At 50.2% G+C, this 24,232-nt stretch overlaps 1 protein-coding gene across 1 annotated transcript in view; it reads right to left on the bottom strand.

The window, feature by feature from the left end:
* Window positions 1–24,232, bottom strand: part of ABCA4 (ATP binding cassette subfamily A member 4) — a 139,349-nt gene that overhangs the window by 87,815 nt on the left and 27,302 nt on the right. The window contains exons 7-11 of the mRNA XM_045292037.1: window positions 10,843–11,048; window positions 9,854–10,030; window positions 7,462–7,684; window positions 2,577–2,798; window positions 409–613 (exon numbers count right to left, since the gene is read on the bottom strand). Of these exons, the coding sequence (XP_045147972.1) occupies window positions 409–613; window positions 2,577–2,798; window positions 7,462–7,684; window positions 9,854–10,030; window positions 10,843–11,048 (1,033 nt within the window). The remainder of the gene's footprint in view (window positions 1–408; window positions 614–2,576; window positions 2,799–7,461; window positions 7,685–9,853; window positions 10,031–10,842; window positions 11,049–24,232) is intronic.

The following is a 24,232-nucleotide window of genomic DNA, read 5'->3' as shown; positions in this document are numbered from 1 at the left end:
GGTTGTCTGTCCCCCAGGGAGGAGGTCACACACAGTTCCATGTAAAGGATATGGATTCTTAAAGGAGCTCTCTGAGCACAGTGTGGAGAACCCACTGGGTGGGGTGGGTGGGGAATGTAGGTGGAAGTGGGAGTCTTGGACGGTGAAGGTAGTGGTGGAAGTAGTGATGAGGGACCAAATCCTGGGTGTGACTTTAAAGGAGAGCCAACGAGATTGGCTGATGGATTTCCCTTTAAGCTTTCCAATGCTGGTTCTGAGAGCACAAATTCAAAGAGCCTGGAAGTAATGGAATTTAAAGCAGATGGAATGAGAGAGGGCTAGAAGTATGAGTCAGCGTCAACTCGAGGACAACGGGTTTCAGAACCTGAGGAACCTAATTGCTTTAAGTCTGTGGAGAGGAGCCCTTACCTGGAAACACCTGGTCAAGGTACCAGGCAAACAAGCCATACAGAGCAGCATCGAAGAGCAGCATCTTCACGGACAGCAGGAAACTGAACTCGTCCCCCTCCAGAGGACTGCTGCCGATGTTGCTCCACTGCAGCCCCAGGCCTTGCTCTTCAAAACGAACCAGGTACTCCGTGCCAAATCCAAACGCCACAGGAGACAGCAGGCTCTGCAGTTGGGCACAAGGACCCAGGAGAGGAGCAGACGTTCTTTCACCCAACACAGCAGCCCACAGAAACCCATAGGGTAGGGAGAGAGGGAAAGGAAGGACCATGTGGTCTCTGTGTGTAAGCCCCTCTGAGATAGTAAAGACAGTCTTCCCAAAGGAGGAAAATGTCTCTTGGGCCTCAAAGACCCTGCCCTATACCCCCTGGGCCACCTCTTACCTGTTCATGGAGCACAGACGAGTTGTAGTGACACAGGAAGACAAAGACAGGCCAGATCATAGAACATACCCAAAGACCAAGGGACCTCATGCCTCTCCTTTCCTGCTTCCCTCTCTCCCCCAGCCTTCCTTTCTCCTTTCTATTTCTCCTTGTCTCTTTCTTCAGCTCACACGGTGCTTGGCAGACCAAGGATGCTAACATGAAATGCTTAGGGAAAATCCCATCGGAAAGGAATACAAGGCCAACCGTCTCCTAGGGCAGGCTAGGGCCTGGGCAAGAGATGGGCGCTTGAGCCTTGATGTCCATCAGAGAGTCTGGAAGAGCGTCTCTGTACACTGACCACCACCTTGCCTCCAGTGTTGGAGCCAGGAATAAAAGAATCTTCTTTTATTCTTTGTACAGAAAACACGTCAATGGAATAGACGGAGTGCAGAAAGACATCGGAAAAGGAAGCTCCCAGCCCAGCGAAGTCTCCCTGGGTGGCTTCCAACTGGGCAGAAAGCACGTGAGAGGGATTCACGATTTGAATCGCCTTTGCTCGCTGTCATGTGGGGGACTCAGGATGGGATTCACAGGCACCTCTTTGCAGTAGGAAGGGGTTGTCTAGCTATATGTTCTGGAAAACCCATGTCAAGACCTCAGATCAACTCAGAGCCACACGGTGGCTGCTGGTAGGCCCACACGCCCACCGAGCTAGCTGGGGCCCCGAAGGAGCTGCCAGCGTTCTGCTCAGTGGTTTCCAACACTGCTCAGTCACCCAGCTCTGGCCACAGGTTGAGTCGCGGCATTTCTTGTTAACAAGGCTATTGTGCGTGTTGTAGAAAATGGGGTGCTATAAATGACAGCAGTGACTTGCTTAGTTAACATACGACATGAAAGTTCATCGGCAACTCTGGAGCTGAACAAATAAAGTTTGAGTTGTGAGAACAAGGTGGATCGAGAACTTTCCCCAGCCCGCAGGCAGGTGGCAATCCTTCCTGGACTCCATTGAGCTGCGGCCGGTGGAGAGGTCGATTCTTGAGACCCAAGAAGGGTCTGGCCCAGGGGAGTGGCGGGGTGGAAAACCAGTCATTGAAAAGCCTGGAGCACAGTTCTATTCTGACCTCGGGGCTGCCAGCGTCAGGATGGCTAGGATGGCACCTGGTATGCTTTGGGTTGGTTTCAAGGCCCAGGCTGCTTAGTGCGTGCCAATGAGGGGGTAGATATGGCTTAAAGGAAAACCATTACCCCCAAGGCAGTGCTGTTAGGCCAGGGATCCAGTGGATTCAGAGCTCTCCACTCTGGAGCTCTCTCCTGGCTGTGCTTTGGTCCTAGACGGATGGGCTCATCTCTCCGTCCCTTTCTGCCTGTGCCAGTAGAGCATTTGAAAGACACTTGTAGAATGACCCCAGTTCAAGTTATTTTGGACAAAACTCAAAACTCAATTCATAGAAACCTCTTTCTGGAGAGAACCACCTGAATCTTGGCACGCACTGGGGAAAAGAGCTGGTGTGGCCCGTCCCATGGCCGGGCCTCTTGGGGAGAAGCACGGGACCTGTGAGGGGAACTGCAGGGTCCATTCCTTCCCAGGGCAGGTTCATCGGGCGGGCTGGGTGAGGGGTAATGGTTAAAGTTGCTCTGGGTGAAGTCTTCCCCCACTTTCTGCCCCTGAGCCTTGTAAGCCTCACTCCCCTGACATCTCCTCAAAAGGTGAGCAGTCCAGGATGGGCTACGGACCCTCCAGGGGATGCCAGCACAGCCCCTCACCATAGCCGTCTTCAGCTCGGCCGTCATCTGGTCCTGCCAGGCAAAGCAGAGGATGTGCGGCAGGTAGAGGGTGAAATAGAGGACGCCGCTGCACGCCGCTGCCAGGCTGGCCCTGCAGAAGAAGGTGCTGAGCAGGAAGCACTGCGTGATGGTGGCCGTGGAGAAGGCCAGCAGGAACAGGAAGACGATGCACGGGTTGCTGTAATGGAGGATTCTTCCATGCTGAAACCAGAGGCCACAGGTCACTATCCCCTCCCAACGTCTGGGGGCAGTTTCACACTCAGGGGGGGATCTCTGTGCAGGGATCCCAAGGTCCCAAGAAGCCCTCTGGCATAGGAGCTCTTCCACCAGCCTGTTGTTCAGGTCCCCATGTCCCCATGGAGACACTCGATGCTTTGAATGGGTTTTTCCTACAGAGGCCGTTTCCTGATGGGTCAGGGTGTAGGCTATCAGTCATCAGAGGCGCCCTGGTGGGGCGATGGTGAAGTATGAAGGTGCTAACAGCAAGGTCGGAAGTTCAGACCTACCCAGTGGTTCTGGTGATCAGAAAGGGGGCAGCCCTAGACACCCGAGGGGACAGTTCCACTCTGTCACATGGGGTTGCTATCAATTGAAATCAACTTGGCAGCCTCCAACCACACGAGTTTCTATCTATTCCGTGTTCAGTAACCCGAGCCTTGACAGGGGAGGGGATACTGTATACTTACGACTAGAGCAGAGAGGAAGGCTGAGCTGGGGGTCATGGCGCCTCAACAGAGCCCTGAGTGTACTAAGTAGATGGGGAACTAACGGTGATGAGAGACCACTCAAAACAAACTTTAATATTTTGTCTGGAGCCTGGCCTGCTGATCTGATCATTTGCATTTGTAATCTGAGATTACCACACACACAAAAATCAGTGATTAATTTAACTCTCTTGGAAACGGATCGGTCCTTCCAATTCATGTTCATCATACAACTATAGATTTTAAAGCCTGTGGCAAGAACTCACTGTCTTCCACATTAACGAGTGTGCCAGTCACTTTGGTTTAGTAGAAATCAGGACCAAACTAGCAACTTTCCATAGGAGGGCCGCTTCCCAGTGACCCCGTAAGATAAATGAAGACGTGTGTTCACATTTATTAGGCTTTCTGGATTTTCACCCTTGCATACATGTAGATGATTACAGCTGTGCAGTCACCCTGAACATCTATGATTACATATGGATCATCCTGAATTTAGAAGCGCACATATGCCCATCTCTTGAGTGAGTGCTGAATTGGTATATATAATAACCATATATAATTCCCTGAAGTACTGGGTTCTTCTCAGTCGACGGGGAGATCAGTTCACAATGCCCTTCATGGCATGTGAGAGGGGAGCTGAACAAACGTGTTACTTCTCTGCTATGCCACCATTTCTCTTTTCGACTTTAATGCCTGCCCGGCACTGAGAGGTGGAAAACGAGGATAAAGCAAATGACAAAGGGGCAGGACGACGGCATGCTTAGCTAGAATGTCTGTGAGGAATTCTAAACAAAAGGCAAGATGAGGGCTCGGAGCTCTTGCCTCTGTGTGTTAGCGTTCCCAACAGCCCCCTGGAAAGCCCACCCCTTCCCTTCATCACCAACCCAAGCAAGCCCATGACTGAACACGTGGCTTTTGGCTGGAAGAACATCAAGATGGTTGTTGCTCTTCTCAGAAGATTAAAATCCACTTCTAAGCCCCGTTTCCGCTCTGAGCAAGGACCGAGGCCTTTGAAGCATGGAGTCGATGCTGGCTCACAGCAAGCCTGGAGGACAGAGCAGAACGCCCCACAGGGCTTCCAACGGCATAGATATCTGCAGAAGACAGACCCATCTTTCACCCTGGGGCAGCGAGTGGGTTCAAACCAGCGACCTCTAGGCTGTCTGGTTCTAACTGACTGAAGGCACAGGTGTGTGCCGTGTGCTGGATCCTACAGCGACCACCTTCCTTTGTTGTTTCGGTCGCTGACAGGGCAATGGCACTTTCCCATTGTCCCTGCCTCCAGCTGCTTTCCTGCCCACTGGTGGTGGGGAGAAGGCACAGGGAAAGACAGACGGGAGAGCCATTCAAAGGAAAACCCTATTTTGGTGTGGAGACCATGATTCCGTGCTTACTGGGACAATGCAACCCTTCCTACAAGGAGACACCCTGTGTGCCGGAAGCTTTCGGTCTCACGTCCTAAAAGCTTTGAAGTCCTAATCGCCTCTGGCAGGTAGAGCTCAACGGCCAGGCAGGCAGTCTCATGACCATTGCAAGTCATACGGTTATGTAGTTCTACTTTCTTTAATTCTGAGACCACGGGCTGTCCCCGCAAAGAACAGGCCAAAGCATGGGCAAGAGCAGGGGGACCGGCCAGAGGAAGACGAGAAACTTCTCCCCTCATCTCTGTAGAGCTCTGGCATCACTTGCAAACTCAAAACCACATTCAGATGGATTATATTGCTTGAACACAATGACCTTTGCCTCAGCGTTGACTGTGAAAGGGCTCTAGCACAGGGTTTGGCTAAGGCTAACACTCACCGGATTGTAGTGCCACCCAGACTTGGTACATTTAACTGCAAAGAGATAGGATTTTGTTTAACTGGCTAGGTGTTGGTAGGACAAGGTATATACTGGAACATTCATGGGCTTGGTCAACAACAGGTATGGTCCAGCATTGAATGGGAGACACTTTGCCAGAGTTCTATGGATCATCATACATATTACACATTATGGAGTACTTAACAGGGGGCGAGTTGTGGGGGGGGTGGTTCTTCAAAAAGTTCATGGGAAATGCCTATTACGAAAAGTTCTGCATGGATTTCAAAAACTCCTTTTTTCATCAACCTAAATTCATATTTAGTTGTTGTAACATGTCTGCACGAGACCTACTTTGAGGCACTAAGAAGGATAAGACTTCAATTTGCAAAAAAGCACTCCTCGGAGCGACCCTAATTCTGCCCAAACTGGAGCAGGCGTGAACATCAAGGTTGTCCTGCAGCTTGGGTAGAAGAACGGATGTGCCCCGATGAAGCATCTGTGGAGACAGTGCCCCCAAGAAATCGGCAGGTGACAAATCGATAGCTTATTTTAAGAAGGGATGAGATGCTGCAGATACAGCCCGCAGCAGCAGATCATCTACACCCATTTCCAAGGAGACCAAGAAGCCGTCTGTGGGACCCATTGAAGAGGGCCGATGATAAGATGCAGAAATGACAGTCAACACCAGAGACATCCCCGTTAGTTCAGCTTCCACCATTCTGACTGAAAACTTTAAGTTAGCTTTCTGCTCAGGGGAGGCCACAATTGTTGCACCCAGATCAACTGTAGGCAAGAGCAGAGCTTTTGATGGACATTTTAGGCAAGTGGGACCAAAATCCTGAAGCATTGATTGGAAGAACTGTAACAGGAGATGAGTCTTGGCTTTACCGGTACTATCCTAAAGACAAAACATAAGCAAAGCAATGGCTACCAAGAGGCAGCAGTGGTCCAGTCAAAGCAAAAGTGGACTAGTCAAGTGCAAAGGTCATGGTTAGAGTTCCTTTGGGCTGTTCAAGGCATTTTGCTTATGGGTTTTCTGGAAGGCCAGAGAATGATGACATCTGCTTATTATGAGAGTGTTTTGAGAAAGTCAGCCAAAGCTGCATGTAACAGAACAACCGTTGGGAAACCTTCACCACAGAGCCCTTCTCCATCAACACAATGCTCCCTCTCAGTCCTCTCATCAAAATATATATATATATCTCAAATTTTAGGAGTTTCAATGAAAAATCACTTGGCATCCACTTACAGTCCTGCTTTGGTTCCTTCTTACTTCTTTTTGAATTTGTTTCCTAATCTTAGGGGGGGAACTTTAAAAGGTGCCCATTGTTCTTCAGTTAATAATGTGAAAAGGACTGAGTTAATATGGTTCAATTCTCAGTTCCTAAGAGAGGATCTAAGTGGCTGAGGTTGTTGCTTACAGAAGTGACAGTGACTTGATGGAGCTTATGTTAAGAACTGAAGTTAATATTTAATATTTTTAGCTTTTAGTTCTATTTTTCCCACAAACTTTTTGAAGGCCCCTTGTATGATGATGGCAAGGAGGAGGAGGAGAGGGGGAAGAAGAGGAAGAGGAAGAAAGCTTGATAATGACCATGATAGAAGCTTATAAATTCCATCAAAGAAAATACTTAAAAATATCTATGCTCTTGTCATACAACAATTACAATAAATCACTGTATTGTGGAAGAACTAAAAATTAGGGATTAGAGTATATTTGTGGGGAAAAAGTCTTATTTTCCATTCGCGCTTACAAGAGAGGTATACATTTGCAGAACGTGGATCCATGCAAGCTGTCTACAGCTTTAAAAACTCCTATCATAGAGAGGGATGGGCTCCAAATTCCACTCTTTAAAAGAGAAAGACCTTGGAGATTCTGCAGGCAGGAGCACATTCTTATGGGAAGTTGTGAATGGTTTGCCATGACTATGATATCACTGCACAGGCTCGCCACATTCCAACGTCAGCCAGAAGTTGGGCGAGTAATCATGAGAAAACCCTCCACACACTCGTTTCTTGTGTGTTTGCAAAGAGAGACCCCACTGAACATAGTCAAGTGACTCTGGGCTCTGCTGACAGCAGTCTCTCGAGAGAACCCCGGGAATGGAACTGGGTAATCTATGCAGACCAAGTTGCTGCCTGGGCATGCTGTGGAAGGATGCCACGACACAGTGATTCCTTGCGAAGTCTTTGTCTCTCTGAGGGTCTTCCCTCTGGTCAAAAGAACGAGGCAGCTAAAATGTCAGGCTCTCATTGGCAGCCAGACGACTAATGTGGGCAGGAGTTCACTAACAGGAGCAAGCATAGGGAGGACCAAAGTAGGCAAGGTTGTTCCAGTTTTCTGCATCCGTCTGACTTACCATAATGAACACGGTCAGGAGGAAGATGCTCATCGACATGACGGAGAAGCTGTCCAGGAACCATGTACACCAGATGGCGGCATTCGAAACACCTTGATGTTTCAGAGTCTCCTTCAGCCTCAACTCCTTCTCTAACACGATGCTCTTTACGGTCATAGAGACCGAGTAGATCCAGGCCAGCACCATGAAGATCGGGAAACAGCGGTTCAGGATGATCATAAAGCTGAAGCAAGAGGAGAGACTCAGCATCGTAGCGTGCCCTGTACCTAGCGAAGGCAGAGCCCACTGTTCTTGAATGATTGTGTGGAGAACCAAGCCCGGAGAAGCAGAAACATCTCTATTAGCATTCAGTGTGGCCTTGGCTGGTTTCACACACTGTCTTTTGGCCCCAAAGCATTTCTTTTTCTTTAGAGCACAATGGTAGCTCAGATGAATAAATAAATAACATGCTTGAATAAAATCATACTATACGTGTTGTGTAGGAGCGCTGGTGGTACACTGACTACGTGTTAAGCTGCGAGCCGCATGGTCAGCAGTTTGAAGCCACCAGCAGCTCCCCAGGAGACAGCCCGGGCCTGCTCCCGCCATTAATGGTTCCTCTCAGAAACCACAGGGGGCTGCGATGAGTCAGCACTGACTGATGGCAGTGAGTGCGGTTTGGGTTTTATAGACAAGTTCATAGACGTTCCCTGTATGGCCTCAGAGGAAAGAGCTGAGAGGGTGAATTATATAGACGAGAACCTGGCAGAGTGGAGATGAATAATTGCTCGTCCCCATCAGGGTTTCAGCCGGGTTGGCACGTCAGCCTGATGGATGGTTTAAGCCCATGCTTGGCAGGAAGAGGCAAAGGGTCATTAATCAGTGTGGCAATTCTAAAAGACACTGGTCCCATAAATAAACCCACCAGCGATTCTGTTCTACACGCCAGCTGTCTCTGCCAGCCACGTGCAAACAGCGTAGACTCGTGGATGTGGATTCCAGGAACCAAGGTGGGTCTGATTGTCTGGAATTACTTTGTGAGGAACTTTATACGTGCTAGTTAAATCTCTGGGGTAGTTATCTCTGGGTTAAAAATGCACAAACCACTGCCACGGAGTTGATTCAGACATCTGGCGACCCTTGAGCAGGGTGGAATTGCCCTTTGAGGTTTCCAGCAAGGCGCACGCAGCCTCCTCTTTCTCCGGCAGAGGGGCTGCTGGGTTCCCAGCGAGGACCTCGTGGTTAGCAGGTCCGTGTGAAGCCCACGACACCACCAGGGCTCCTACTAGTAGCGGTTAGGGGGCCCCAACGGCCTAATGCCAGTGTGGGAGGGGTTCGCTCAAAACGGCCCTAGGAGTGGGCAGTTCATCAAGTTTGCACTTCTGAGGCCGGCCACCAGAGAGCTCCCCGACACTGAATGGCCCAGTCACTCCCTTCCCACCCCTAAAAGTGGAACTGGGGTTTTGCCTGGTTTCCACCACTCCTCTCTGCCGGGTGCCCAAACCCAACCTGACTCAGAATGTAGTGGGCGCCTTGAGTGGTTTTCTAGGTGGTCTTCTACAGAACTGAACTTGGAGAAGGGACCGGACTAGGTGGGGAGAAAAGGATGCCTGGGCCTGTATTGGGTTTTGTTTCGCTGCCTCACCAGCTAGCTGGGTGACTCCCTCCTCTCCTTCCCCAGCCTCTGCGGACACACCGGTACCCTATGGGGACCCAGCCAGTTTCCGTCCAGAAGCGGAGTCCCTGAGGCAACTCTTGGCCTCTGCTGCTGGCCTGGGGGAACTTTCCTGAGCCCATCTGCCAGGTGGATGCGTGTTCCCAGCCCCTTCCTCTTCTCTGCACCTCTCTCCAGCACCCCGCAAACAGTGCTCAGCAAAACAGCTCAGGGCACTTCCTCAGCCCAGGGACCAGAGCGCATCCTCCTTTTCCATGAAGCAGACATCATGGGCATGTTAATTAAAAAAGTCGCTGTGCTACTTCGAGGCTCCTGGGAACCGGACCTACTGGCCATGCAGAGTCCACATTTGCTGATTTGGCAATCACCGGGCAAACACTCTGACCCAAACCTTTCCTCCACATACCAAACACACTACGTAGTGGGAGCTGAAAAAAAAAAAAAAGCTTTTGTTTCCTCCCCTCCCCTCCCCTCCCCTCCCCTCCCCTCGCCTTGCTTCCCTGGCATCCATTTTCACCTTCCCTTCCACCCACACTGCCAACTTCTTTCTTGCTCCCTGCCACTTCGCTTGCGCACCTGCTCCTGCCTTGAGCCTGGCAGTAGGCTCTTCATTCAGAGCCCCTCCCTCCCCAGAGGGACCTCAGTCTCTGGGTTCTCTCCAAAGACACTCCAGCCCCGAGGGCGCCCCAGCCTGATCCAGCCCCAGGAGTCGAGAGGCCTGCCAGGGCCAGGACTCACACGTCGTCCACGAAGCAGGGGTAAGGCATCTGCTGGAGATAGATGCCAACTGGAACCGCAGCCCGGGTCTGACTCCTGGTGATCCCACGTTCGATCATGTCCTGCAGATAGGCAAACCCTCCCCAGACATAACGGAAGTCTTCCACGGGGTCCGCTCTGGGGCCCGAATCCCAGTACCTGCGAGGCAACCAGAGGGTGGGCACAGCACACGAGGAAGCGGTTCGCCTGAAACCTTCGGCTGAAACCTCCCAAACTACCCACTTCCACGCTCGAAGTCAGAGACTAAGTCTCAGTCAGGAATACTGGGCACAATGACATTCTGGAATTGCTTTCCCGCATGGGCTCTACTTTGAGCTTTACAATACATGCTAACTTCTTCTGATTTAACTTGTGTTGATCTCTACAGACTGAGCCCAGCCTCGATGGCCTCGCTTGTCAACAGAACAGCAGCAAGCAACCCGTAAGCCTGCTCCAGTGCAGTGGATGCTGACTTGCAGTGATTCTACACGCAGAGTGGAAGTGCCCCACAGGGTCTCTAAGGCTGCAATGGTCACAGCAATCGAAGCAACCAGCCACTTCTTTCTCCCAGGGCGGGGCTGCTGAGTTCCAAACACCAATCAAACCGGCCCTGCCAGGGGCCCTCCTCCTCAGGGGAAACCAAATGCCAGTCCCACCAACTTGGGAGAAACTCTGTTTCTATGGGAAGCCAGTCCAATATCTTGAGATTCTATCAACAAATTACCCAAAGGCCAGACAGGGACAAGCCGACTGGAGGGACATAAAGACGGGGTAGCCGATTCCCCTTGTGGTACTAACAGCTCCACTCAGTTAGCTTAGTGCTTTGATCCCAAAAGGTTTCTATGCTTTTGCAAGGAAGCTTCCTGCCACTGGGAGGAGGAGATGGGTGGCCTGAGCCCAGAAGGGCCCCCTTCTCCTGGAGTCATACCCTAGGACCAGCTACCACCTTCTGAGGGTACCCGGGCCGTCACCTGTCTTTGAGCTTATTGGTTTTCTCCACCACATCGATGTCCATGCGGATCTTGTACTTGACGTGCGGCGGTAAGGTGCTGGTCCAGGGGTCCATGTCGGGAAACACCACGCCAGCCCAGAACCGGTTTTCCTCGAGCAGTGACAGGGCCCGCTGGGTGAGTTGCATCTCATCATCGTAGCTTTCAAACTTATCCAAGGTCAAACACTGCAGACAGCCACAAAAGTGGAGAGAGTTTGAGGGGTGCCCGCGGCAAAGACCCCACCAGAGCAAAGCCGAGGACAAGGGCAGCTTCCTCAAGGAGGCGTCCACACACAAGAAGACCTAGAACCGTCAGGTTTGCTTCACTCTGTAGTCTGGCGTTGGTGTGTCTGGATTCCGGGGGTGGGAGGGGGCTTGGAAGTGCTGACTTGCTCTTGGCTCCCACAGGTTTCGTGAGGGCCATGCGAGCCAGCTGTCTGAGGCTGCCCAAACGTGCAACACCCCAGATGACAAGAACACGCAGGGTGCCCACTCCCCAGGGTGGGGAGGTGAGGGAGTGAGGTCACACTGGGTGCGCCCTGCTTTTATGGTCAGAAAGCGAAAGCAACATTCCTCGCCATGAGCCTTCCTGCCTCTCTCCAAACGCACGTGGGTGACCGACCAGCGGAGGGAAGAACAAGTGGGGAGACGATGATAAGAGCGTCCAAGGGATTTAGTCAGAGAACTCATGGCCAGGAATGGCTGCACGGCAGGCAATAGTAGAGGAAGAATTTCCCAAGACATGTCCCTGTCACCCCCCACCTCACCCCCGCCCTATTACCCTGCCCCCCTCAGAAGACCGAAATGAATAATTTCTTTTAATTTGAATATTAGGGGTCATCCACTCTTAGAGAATTATTAAATCATGATGTTATAGTTGGACCTGTTTTCCCCTCGGCCTCTCGGGCCTAAATACCCAGCTGGCACTTGTGTTGATGGTTCCTTCTTTGCATATAACTCACCAGAGGTCGGATGGCCTTGTCCTGATTCATACATGCACTGAACACTTTACCGAGAGCGTCTGCAATGTGCCAGAGCCTGCTGGGCTCCAGGGATGGCAGGGGGAGAGATCACAGTGTCTTCCCGAAAGAAACTCAGCACGTAGAGGATTGGAGTAGACCAGCCATTGGGATACAGAATGAGCAGGTTCTGATGGAAGCTAGCCCAAGTCCTCCGGGGGCCTAGAGGAGGGACTCGCCTAAGTCTACCTAGATGGGCCATGGGAGGCTGCCTGGGGATAAGACCCGTACACAGGATGACGATGCGCAGGAAGAAACGCGAGGAAGGTTAGCTGAGGCCTAGGGAGCAGCCCCCGGAGTGTCTGGTGACCTGTAAGGGGCACGAGGCCCTTATACGAGGAGGGGACTTCAAAAAACGTCCGTGGAAAATGCCTTTATTCTTTTAATTCCATTTTCCCATGAATGTTTCAAAACTTCCTGGTAATTTCACCACTGGTGCACTAGAACGAGGGGGGAGCTTCCCAACAATATGTATATCCAGGCTGCACCCAAACCAGTTAAATCAGAATCTCGCGAGATGGGGCTAGGGCAGTAGGGTTCTGCCGGCTCCCCTGAAATTTCAATGTGCAGAGAAGCATGCAAGGTGGATGGGGGTGTCCTAATCCAGGGGTTCTCAACCTTCCTGAGGCCGTGGCCCTTTCATACAGGTCCTCATGTTGTGGTGACCCCCCCAACCATAACATTATTTTCGTTGCTACTTCATCACTGTCATTTTGCTACTGTTATGAATCGGGTGACCCCTGTGAAAGGGTCGTTCGACCCCCAGGTTGAGCACTGCTGTCCTAAGCAAAGGGGGCAGTGGGGCTCAGTGGTAGACATCTCCCGTCCACATGAGCGAGCCAGGTTTGATTCCTGGCTATTGCACTTCATGCCCAGCTACCGCCCACCTGTGTCTTAGCGGAGGCGTGTGTACTGCTACGTGCTGAACAGGATTCAGCAGGGCTTCTAGACTCAGACAGACTAGAGAGAACGTGCTGGTGAGCTGCTACTAAAAACCCTGTGAATCACAGCGGTCCAGTAGGGCACCCAGCCCAGGTGTGGGGCAGGGGCCTGCTGTGCATGGGCTCACCATGACCAGGGAGTCCATTCAGCAGCAGCCAACAAAACATCATCTATGAGAAGGCTGCCAACATTTGTGGGGGAAATTCCACTATCTTCTAATTCTATTTTTCCACAAACTTTTTGAAGCCCCGTTTTTTTCTGAGCAGATTGTGCCTGTAGGAAGGGGGGCATAGCAGGGTGAGGTGCACAGGAGAAGGCTAGGCACACAGCAGTCCGTCTGGCGGCTTTGCTTTTGGTTTAGGAGCACAGAAATTCGCACAAAGAGCCAACGAGTTACCTGGAATGCCCATTTTACTGACAAGGGTCTGGGGAGAGGATTCCCTCCCTGGGCCCAGCTTCCTCCTGCATACCGGAGAAGCAGGAGAAGCTGGGCCCAGGGGCTCACAGTGCTCACACGGGGAAAACATTATTGTCATTCTCAGGTGGCCTCGTGTCAGGTCCACGTGTTACAGAATGGCACACTGCCTGGCCTGCGCCATCCTTACAATGGTGGTGTTGAAACCTCGTGTTGTTGAAGCTACGGCGGCAGTCCATTTCCTTGAGACTTCCCCTCTTTTTGGCCGACCTGCCACTTTACGAAGGACGCTGTCCTTTTCCCGGGACTTGTCTTTTCTGACGACCTGTGTCCAAAGTGCATGAGATGAAGTCTTGCCATCACTTCTCAGGAGCATTCTGGCTGTACTTCTTCCAAGACAGATTTGTTGGTTCTTCTGGCAGTCCCTGGTACTTTCAGTCTTCGTTACAGACACTATAATCCAAACGCTTCAATTCTTCTACAATCTTCCTTATCCATTGTCCAACTTTCGTGTGCATCTGAGGCAAGTGAAAATCACCAGGGCTTGGGATAGGCAATTCTTAGTCCTGAGTGACAGCCTTGCTCTTCAACACTTTACAGAGGTCTTGTGCACCAGAGTTGTTCAACGTGGCAGGTTGCTTGTTTCTTGACAGGTGCTTCCATGAGCATTGATTGTAGATCTAAGCAAAATTTACATACCTAGCAACTTCAATCTTTTCCCATTTGGCTTGATGCTGTTCCTTGGCCCAGGTGTGAGAAGTCTGATACTCTTCACATTGAGTCGTCATCCATCCTAAAGGCGGCAGTCCTCGATCTTCATCAGCAAGTGCTTCAAGGGCTCCGCTTTCAGCCGGCAGGGTTGTGTCACCTGCGTGTTGCAGGTAGTTCAGAAGCCTTCCTCCCGTCCCGATGCCATGCTCCTCTTCAGGTAATCCAGTGTCTCTGATTAGGTGCTCTGCACACAGATTGAATAAGTATGGCGAGAGGCTATCACCCGACACACGTCTTTTCTGATTTTTAAACATGCAGTATCCCCTTGTTGTGTTCAGACGACTTCCGCTTGGTCTATGTTTAGGTTCTACAAGATCAAAATTGTGTGTTCTGCCATTCCTATTCTCCTCAATGTTTTCCGTCATTTGCTATGATCCATATAACCAAATGCTTTTACATAGTCGCTGAAATGCAGATCAGTGCTGGCTCCCATCAGCCCCCCAGCACGACAGAACAAAATGCTGCTGGTCATGTGCCACCCCTTTGTGAGTCAAGGAGTGGACTGTTCTGAGCCACAGGATTTTAGGTGGCTGGGTTTTACAAGTAGGTTCCCAGGACTTTCTACTTAGTCTGTCTTCGTCTGGAAGCTTCCCTGAAACCTGTTCAGCATCATAGCAAAATGCAACCTGACGGATGGGTGGTTTCTGCATATGATGTACCCTGACTGGGAATCGAATTCTAGCTCTCCCACATGGAACAGGAACCATAGAATAAGTATCAACTCTCCACTCATTTGATGCCAGGAGAATTGTTCCCGGAAGAAGTAAAGAAGTGAGAAAGGAGGACCCAGTAGAGGATCTAACCAGAGACCCAAGCTGCCACCACCCTGATTAGTAGCAGGCAAAGCCAGCCCCGTCACTGCAAACACCTCACTGCTAACTCTCACTCCAGAGGTGTCAGGGCCCGCACCCAGGCCAGAGGCCTCTCATTCCTGAGGAGCGAGCGGTGTTCGAAGGGAACAAGGTACTGCCAGCCTAGTTCAGGGCCTTCTGAACTAACGTGTCTCTTCCTCAGGCTCCCCAGCCTGGGACCGGGTCCCGTGTCATGTTCTCAGTCTTCTAGATAAAGAGAAAGAAAACAGAGGAAACTGCTAACTTTCCAGCGATGTGGGAAAGAGGAACTCAGGTGCATGAGAAAACCTGGAGGGCCACGGTTAAATGACACCACGAGGAGAAGAGAATTATTTTGGAAGGGAAGGGAACTGGTGTTTCTTGAAGGAGTAGCATGAAGGGCAGTCACACGTCACAGAGTGAGTGGAAATGGGGGCGCTTCCTCCGTCGATCTTGTACAAACAGGCGGTCCCTAAGCTGACCATCCCCCCACCAGAGCCTCGCTGCCGTTGAATCCACTGAGACAGTCCTTAGATGAGAACACGCATCCAAGTGCCTCGCAGAGGATGAAAGGTCCCCTCTGTAGAGATAGCCGTGTTGTGGTTAGCAGCCGGGTGCCGTCTGGTCACTTTTGACCCACAGCGACCTAACAGAGCAGAACTGCCCCGTAGGCTGCGCTAGACGGTGTTTTACAGGGAGCCCCGTTGGCACAGGGTTAAAGTACTTGACAGCTAACCAACGGGTTGGTGCTTCAAACCCTTCAGCTATCTCCAGGAAGAAAGAGGAGGCTCTCTGCTCCCGTCAAGATTTTAAAAGTCTCAGAAACTCAACTCTGTCCTAAAAGGTCTCACTTCGATGAGCAGCCGGGGGTGGTCATGCTTGTCTCCCGCTGAGTTCAGACTGTCCACCTTGCAGTTAGCAGTTGAGTGCTTAATGACTGGGCTGTCCGCATCCCTTAGACAAAGCTTACATATTTCTCAGGAGCAAAGGCCTTCTGTTGGGGAACGAGTCTGGGGACTTTCACCCCAGTCAGCTGCCAAGGGGTTGGTGCGCTGGGTCTGCTGTACTTGGCATGTGGACAGAGAGTCACCAGTCTGCTGAAGAGGCAAGGAGGCACCACAAGGGAACTGCATCGAATACATAGAAATGGGCAGCATTTGTTCTGTTTTGCGTAGGGTTGAATCAGAATTGATTTAACAGCAGCTGACAGCAACAACAAATGATAAAGCACGCACTCTTCCCGTCCGGCTCCTTTCATTTAGCATACTGATTTTGAGATGGGGCCCTACTGTTCACCTGTCAGCAGTTCATTCTGCCTTATATTTAAGATCCCATCGTATGAATATGCTGCAGCATCCTGGTACCTGCCGATAGAGGGGTTGTTCGCAATATTGGGTTTTACTTGGGTACTTGTTTGTGTTTAGGAATTGAATAGGCACGTTTCATTTTAAAATAAAGAAATAAGATGTTTTCTTGTGAACTGGGAAACAAATATACACCTTTACGTTTCCTTTAGGAAACTTTACATTCTACAAACATGAGTAACAGAATCTTCTTAGTGCGGTGTACTGAGAACTCAGCATGCAGAGAGCTGATTATTAGGGCGACTGCTGGTGTGAACCTGAAAGAAAGTTTTAAAATGAAGAACAAAATCCTGTTTTCAGTTCAAATGTCTTCTCCCCTTTTCCTTTGGCTCAGGCATGGTTTCTGCACGTGGAGAACGTGCTGCCCACTAAGCACAGTCCCAGGGCCATGGGCAGAAGGCATCTCAGAGGTCTTGTGGTCTGATGGCCTTGTTTCACTGGTGAAGAAACTGGGATCGCAGGGGCAAGGGGCCTTGCCCAAGGTCAGTGTTGGCAGCACGGCAGCAGAAACGGAACCTGCATCCTTGTCTCTGAGGCGCAAGTGGAAGGATGCGGCTGTGTCCCACACAGCAAGCACTTTCTCTAAGTAAGCCACACTGCACCCCCAAAATGAAAACAACAGCCACACAGACCCTTGGCCATTGAGTTTTTAGACTGACCATAACCCTCTAGAGCAGTGGTTCTCAACCTTCCTCATGCCCCGACCCTTTAATACCGTTCCTCATGTTGTGGAACCAACCATAAAATTATTTTCTTCGCTACTTCATCACTGTCACTTTGCTAGTGTTATGAATCAGGTGACCCCTGTGAAAGGGTTGTTCGACCCCCAGGTTGAGAACTGCTGCTCAACAGGGTTCCCAGGGCTGGACATCTTTCAGAAGACAGCCTCGTCTTTCTTCCAGAGAAACCGGTTTGAGTTTGAATAGCTAACCTGGTGGTTAGTAGCTCAACATTTATGGGACAACATCACCAAGGTTCTTTAAACCCCAAAATAGGGCACAACATTCCTGAACAAAAAAAGCCTCTGGCCTGGAGCAGCATTGTCTGATAAAACTTTCTGTGACTATATAAAGGTTCTAGATCTGCTCTGACCAGTATGGTACCCAAGAGTCACATGCAGCTGGTGAGCACTTGAAATGTGACCAGGGAGGCACTGCACTGGTCTTTGTACACCATTAGAAGTTAAAGAGTGACGTGTGCAACCAGTCATTTGATTGGACTAGGTTCTTTGAGATCAGGGTATGTGTTCGTGGTAGCTTCTGATAGGAGCTCAGTAAGTGTTCGCTGAGCCAATGTCATCTGGATTTGAAGTCCTGGAAGTTGTGAGAAGAATGGCTTTGTGTGCTTCGAGCAGAATCCTTTGTAATGCGGATTGAGACTCTAAAGTAGCGGAGAAATCAGTGCAAATTAACAATAGTAATATTCATGAGGGGGAGGACCCCCACTGAAACCGCCACAAAAGGAATGAACACACCCACATTCCCATGTGTGGCTTTTGGAGCTCGCTCGCTCGTCTCTTTGAACATGCGTGTTCCCGGGAAAACTGTGCTGCGATAAACAGCTGGTACTTCCAGGGACGTCGTTGACGCCTGTGACAATGTGGGCTCCATCCAGGCTTGTGTAATCGGGCAGCTGGCTCGCAGTCAGGTTTCCTGCTGAATCCCCCTAGATGGGTACCCTGATACTTCCTGGGAAAACAAACAACAACAAATTGCAAACCCTCCCGTGATGCCCTGAGTCTTCTGACCCATTTAACCAGCAGGTCCGTCTTCTCTGTCTTGGAAAGTGGTGGAGGGTTAGGGTTGATGAGTCAACCCTACCTGAAATGCCCCCCAGCACGACCCTTGTACTACCCCGTGACATCTGTGACCTGCTTCATAGGTATGTTTTAGGGATTGCAGGAAACCGTGTTTGTGAGGGGCTCACCCAATGCCTCACTGCAAAGAGCTTACTCTGTGCCCCCAGAAGGCCGAAGGGCTTGACTCCTAGGAACTCATTCCATCCGCATCATAGCCGCGTGAGTTCGCTTATGAGGCACAGTGAGCTGAAGAAAGTTACATTTCAGTTCTTCAGCTACAGCCCAGGTTGTCTGACCACAGAGTCCAGGTTTTTGACCACTACTATGTCCTATCAAACAAACAAACCAAACCCACTGGCCTGGAGCTAGTGCCAACTCACAGTGACCCTGCCGGACAGAGCAGACTGCTCCCTAGGATTCTGAGACTGGACATCTTTACAGGAGCAGGGAGGCTCCCCTTGGAGCCGGAGCTGGGTTCCAACAGCTGACCTTGCAGTTAGCGGCCCAATGTCTAGCTCACAACACCCCCGGGTGCCTTTATTGGGCACTAGACTATCTCTTAAACAACAAAGACTCCATAAAACCATTATTTGTACTGCTTTCATAAAACATTTTGAAAGCCACTAGAATTTAGTGATTTTTAAGCCCCTGTCAGGTTACTTTTCATTCAGGACAATATTTCCCAGTGGAAGAAGGCAGTTATTTTCATTAAACAATCTGTCTGGAAGCATAACATGTCCCCATCTGATTCACAGCACCTCGTTTGACTGAAACAATGCGATGGCCCAAAGCCAAAGGCCTACATCCGACCTGGTCCTTACTCACTGGTCTTCATTGTTCCGGAGGGGAAAGTCAGATAAGCGCTCGTGGGAGAAAGGTCTTATAAAGCTAATTTAGACTGCCATTCCGTATGAGTCAAAAGTCAACCTTTGGAGTCTGAAGCGTGCTGGATCCTTGAGTTCTCGTGGGAGACCACTTGCCATTGGCCTCAGTCCCTACCAGGGCTCATTCTGCTCCTTGAGGTTAAACTCTCGCAGGAGAGCCATGCATGGGTGAGCGTGTTTGGGAGATTGCACTGTTCCTTGCTATTTACCTTGGCTGCAACTCAGGGCAGTCTTATGTGTCACCGACGAAACATCGGGCCTTCTCCAAGAGGGTGGGTGTGTTTGCAGCTGCTGTGTCCAGCTCTCTTGGGTCTGCTGTGTCAAGAGCCCCTCAATTGTGTTGGTCTTTTACGGTGTCCTTTCCCAGTGGTTGGTTTTACTGATGATGTGTCCAAAGTGAGTTGAAGTCTCATTAGCCTCGGTTCTGAGAAAATGCTGAGTGTATTTTTTCTAAGACTGACTTGTTCTTTTGGCAGTCCACGGTCCATTCAATATTCTTTGCCAACACCAGTCTGAAGGCACCAATTCTTCTTCTGTTTTCCTTTCTCACCATCCGATTTTGGGATGCATATGTGGGATTGGGAGGGGGCTGGCTTGGATCACACAAGCCTCCGTCATCAATGCAGCATCTTTGCTTTATATTCGCAGCAGAGTTGCCCAGTGCAGCACATCATTCAATGACTTGACTGCTGCTTCTAAGGACTCTGCTAATCCACGTAGAAGGAAATCATTGAAAACTCCAAAAACGGTTTTTTCACCAGTTATCATGAAGTTGTTGCTTCACTTATGAGGATGTTTGCTTCCATTATGTTCAGGTGAAGGCGGTGATCTTTGACCTTCATCAGTCAATGTTTTAAATGGTGTTCATTTTCAGTAAGGGACGTTGTATCAGCTGCATGTTGCAGGCTGTTAATGAGTCCTCCTTTAATCCTAATGTCACCTTCTTCCTCATATCGTCCGGCTTGTCAGACTACTTATGCTGCATACAGATTGACTAAGGGAGGTGAAAATAGACACCCCCTCACGTGCCTTTCCAGTTGTGGACCGTGGAGAGGTCCCTTGTTCTGTTTGAACAGTTGCCTCCTCGATCCATGTACAAGCGCTGCACGATCACAAAGCAGTGTCCTGGAATTCTCATTCTTTGCAATGCTATCCATAACTTGTCATGACCCACACAGTCAAATGCCTTTGTGGAGTCAATACAATACATGCAATGTTCTGCTTCAGGCAGATAAAGATAATTAAACTCTCAGCAGAGTTCCTAGGTTTTGACATAGTTGATCTGGTCTGATTTGCCTGTAAGTTCACGTTATAGAGGCTCTAGAGCAGTGATTCTCAACCTTTCTAATGCCATGACCCTTTCATACAGGTCCTCATGTGGTGGTGACCCCCCCAACCATAAGATTATTCTCGTTGCTACTTCATCACTGTAATTTTGCTACTGTTCTGAATCGGGTGACCCTTGTGAAAGGGTCGTTCGACCTCCAAAGGGGTCACGACCCACAGGTTGGGAACCACTGCTTTATAGAGTTTATTTAGACAAGCTTTCAGTATCTGGAGAAAGCAGCCCTGTCCTGGATGGTTGGGAAGAATGTCGGTAGATGAGACCTGCCAGTGGAAGGGGAACCACATAAAGCCACCGCTGTTGTTAGGAAAGGACCTCAAAGGGCACCTTTAATGAATGAAAGGACAATGTCAATGAAGAAAAGGCCCAGAGGCAGACTGGGGCACATGTTACAGCTGGAGGTGAGAAGCAGCCAACGACAGTCAAGCAGGAAAAGGGTCTCCTCATCCCCTTCAGTCGCCCTCTGCTGTAGCCAAGGCCAGGAAGCAGAAGAGCCGCAGCTGACTGAAGTCCACACAAGCCCTGTGGTCCCTCCTCAGTTGTTTTGCTGATACCAGGAAGCAGAGGTCACCCTGGCGGAAGAGGGCAGCGCTGGCTGTCTCCAGGGCAGGCAGCTGTGTTCCAAGACCTCTTGAGCATGCAGTCATTTGTTTACACAGCTAAATCCAACAGCACGTTGGGAGGAGAAGTCGCGGGAGCAGCAGGCAGCCTTCTTCAACTGCGACCTCTTCCACTCTAATTCAAACACATCAAGTCAGACAAGGGTCAATGAAATGAGCTGCTAGGTGGGAAATGTGGCCCAATGGAGGCAACAGAAGAAGACAACGTCTCTTTTGGCGTAAACGTGATCATCAGAGGAGACTGGGACCCTGTGTTGGTGCTGTAGCACGGGCAGCACATGTTAACTACCACGCTCAGGATGTGTCCAGGGTGAGGCCTTCAGCGATGGAGGTGGTGCTGCAACCGTGGAGCCGTTGGCTCCCTGCTCCTGCCTCTCGCCTCTTCAGCTCCCGAGCTCCTCCGGATGAGAACAAAGAGGCTGATAACGGGCTGTGGGGGCCTGGAGTGGCCCTGCTGGTGTTCATGCAGACACCTGGGGTTCTTGTTTAGACAGTGCCCTTGGCTGCGGGCAAACATCCCAGAACGAATTTCCCGGCAGCTTTAGACTGTCGCCCTCTGGATTCATTTCCCAGGACACGGAGAGGCCCCAGGAAGCAGCTTTGGGCTGCTTGGTTGGTCGAGGTGGTGGGACAGGGCCCAAAGGCAAAGCAATCGTTTGATCTGGCACACTGGGCTCCAGGCACAGCCACCGGAAACCCTCGGCCACAGAGGGCGAGGACGCACACCAGGACCAGGAAACAGAGGGACAGGAAATGGCACAGCGACTACAAGAAAACGTCCCTTCTGTCTCTGACATAAAGAGATGAAATATTTCCCCTGTATCCCTTTTGCATCTTAAAGCTTACCTCAGCGGACTCATGTTGTACTTGTCCTTTTGTGCTTGGCTTACTTCACGTAGCATGATTTCCTCCAGTTCTTCCCATGCAGCGATGTGCTTCATATGTTCATCACTGATTTTTAGTGATGCGTACTACTCCATTGTATGTATATACCACAGTTTTTTAATCCATTCGTCTGTTGATGGAAATTTGGGTTGCTTCCAACTCCTTGCGATTGTGAACTGTGCCGCAATGAACATTGGAGCCCAGATATCTGACCGTGGTTTGTTTCTTGCCTCTTCTGGGTAGATGCCCAGTAGGGGGATTGCTGGGTCATATGGTAACTCAATTTCCATCTGTTTTAGATATGGCCAGATCGATTTCCACAGTGGATGAGAGTTCCTGTTTCCCCACAGCCCCTCCAACACTTGTTGCTTCCTGATTTTTTGAATTGGGCTATCTTTGAAGGTGTTAGGTGGTACCTCATTGTTCTTTTAATGTGCATTTCTCTTATGGCTAAAGATCGGGAACATTTTCTCATATGCTTATTGGCCATTCGGATTTCTGCTCCTGCATCAGGCAGTGTAATATATGACAAAATAATAATCTATAAATTATCAAGGGTTCATGAGGGAGTGGGGAGCAGGGAGAGAGGGGGGAAATGAGGAGCTGATGCCAGGGGCTTATGTGGAGAGCAAATGTTTTGAGAGTGATGAGGGTAATGGATGTGTAGGTGTCCTTTATACAATGGATGTATGTATGGATTGTGATAAGAGTTGTATGAGCCCCCAATAAAATGATTTTTAAAAAGATGAAATATTATAATGAAATAAATGTCGGGGCAAAGCCACCACACTTCTTGCTATCTAGCTGGGTCCCAGAGGGATCGTGATATAACACGGCTGACAATTACACAGGGGGTGAGCTCTCAAATTTTTGTTTCTCTGTTTGTTCAGTCTTTGGTCAAAGTGTTTCCTAGTCCACAGACCCGAGCCTTGTCCAATAGGAGTAGACTCTGGTCGCAAACACCCAATTCAGTCGCACTGGATGGAGAACAGCGTTCGATTTGCAGTCCAAGTCGTCGCCCTCGTTTTTCAGACTGTGAGGCCATTTCCCCCAAGTTCCCTCGTCTCCCAGATGAAGCACAAAAGGTCTTCACCACCGGGCCATTGAGCGTGCTAGTGCCATTTCTGAACACCACCGCCCCTCCTCGTGCTGTCCCCTGGTGCTCAGCCCTCCCTCCACACAGACTCCCTGCTGCTGCTGAGCTGACGTCGCTCTTCCTTCTGCCTGAAATTGCCTTTCTGTCTTGCAGGGTTGGTGAATTCCTTAACGCGTAGCACAAATGCTCATCACAGTTACTATTGGGCACTTTGGGTGTCTACACCACTGCTCCTCCACTAGGGTAAGATCAAAAAGATGAAGAAGACATTTATTCACACTCGATGGTAGTGGGGAGTCAGATGAGCTAATAGAGACCAGGTGCTACAGTGAAAGGCGTCTGGGCCTGGAGGAAGCCTTGGAAACACAGGAGCTGAGTCCTGAGGGAGGAATGCAAGCATCGACCAGACATTTGAGGGAAGGGTTTGTTCAGCCTGTACCAGGTGGGAGGCCGGAGGGCATTCCATTAACTTCCACTTAATATGGACTAGAGATTCGGAGGGCCTCCCCGGGTGACATCAACGGGTAGGTGCTAGACTACTAACTGAAAGGGTGGCAGGTGAAGTCCACCCAGAAGCACCTCAGATGAAGGTCTGGCGATCTACTTCTAGAAGATCACAGGCCTTGGGGATCCTATAGAGCACTATCAGCTCTGTCCTGATACAAATGGAGTCACTACGAGTCAGGATCAACTGCATGGAAATTGGTTTGGTTAGGAATCCCTGGCTGATGTAAATGGTTAACACACTCAGCTACTAACACAAAGGCTGGCAGATGGGATCTGCCCAGAGATGCCTGGGAAGAAAGGCCTGGAGATCTACTTCCGAAAGAAGTGGATTGAAGACGTCAATGGAGTACGAGTCTACTCTGATTCCCACAGAGTCCCCAGGAGCTGGAACTGACCGCAGTTCGGGTGGGTGGACCATGACAAGACTGGGCATTTAGGAAGATTTTACTGGAGGCAGCATGTGAGCGCTAAACCAATGTGTCAAGAGCCTAGAGGGACAGACAGACAGATAGCTAGATGGATGGATGTCATTGAGCCAACTTCATTCAGGGTGACCTTATGGTGACCTTATGCACAACATAATGACACATTGCCTGTCCTGCATCATTCTCCTGATGGCTGGCATGTTCAAGCCCCTCATCTTTGTGCCGAAACACATCGGAAACCAACAGAAGAAAGCAATGGGGCCAAGCATCTACAAACACCTATGTATCTGACTCTAAAACACAACACCTGCCTAGTAGTTCTAGCTTCTTACCCCTATTTTATCTTCATGTCTAGAAAAGAGCATATCTTCCCTGAAGACATTCCGGCTTGGGGGTAGTGGCAGGGGGCCCAGGAGTATGCAAAGCACAGATGAGAAGTAGTTATATATATATATATATATATATATAT

Source organism: Echinops telfairi, unplaced genomic scaffold, assembly GCF_000313985.2.
Source record: "Echinops telfairi isolate 266 unplaced genomic scaffold, ASM31398v2 ScPeMD7_443;HRSCAF=831, whole genome shotgun sequence".
Lineage (NCBI taxonomy): Eukaryota > Metazoa > Chordata > Mammalia > Afrosoricida > Tenrecidae > Echinops > Echinops telfairi.
This window is presented reverse-complemented; position numbering and strand designations above follow the sequence as displayed.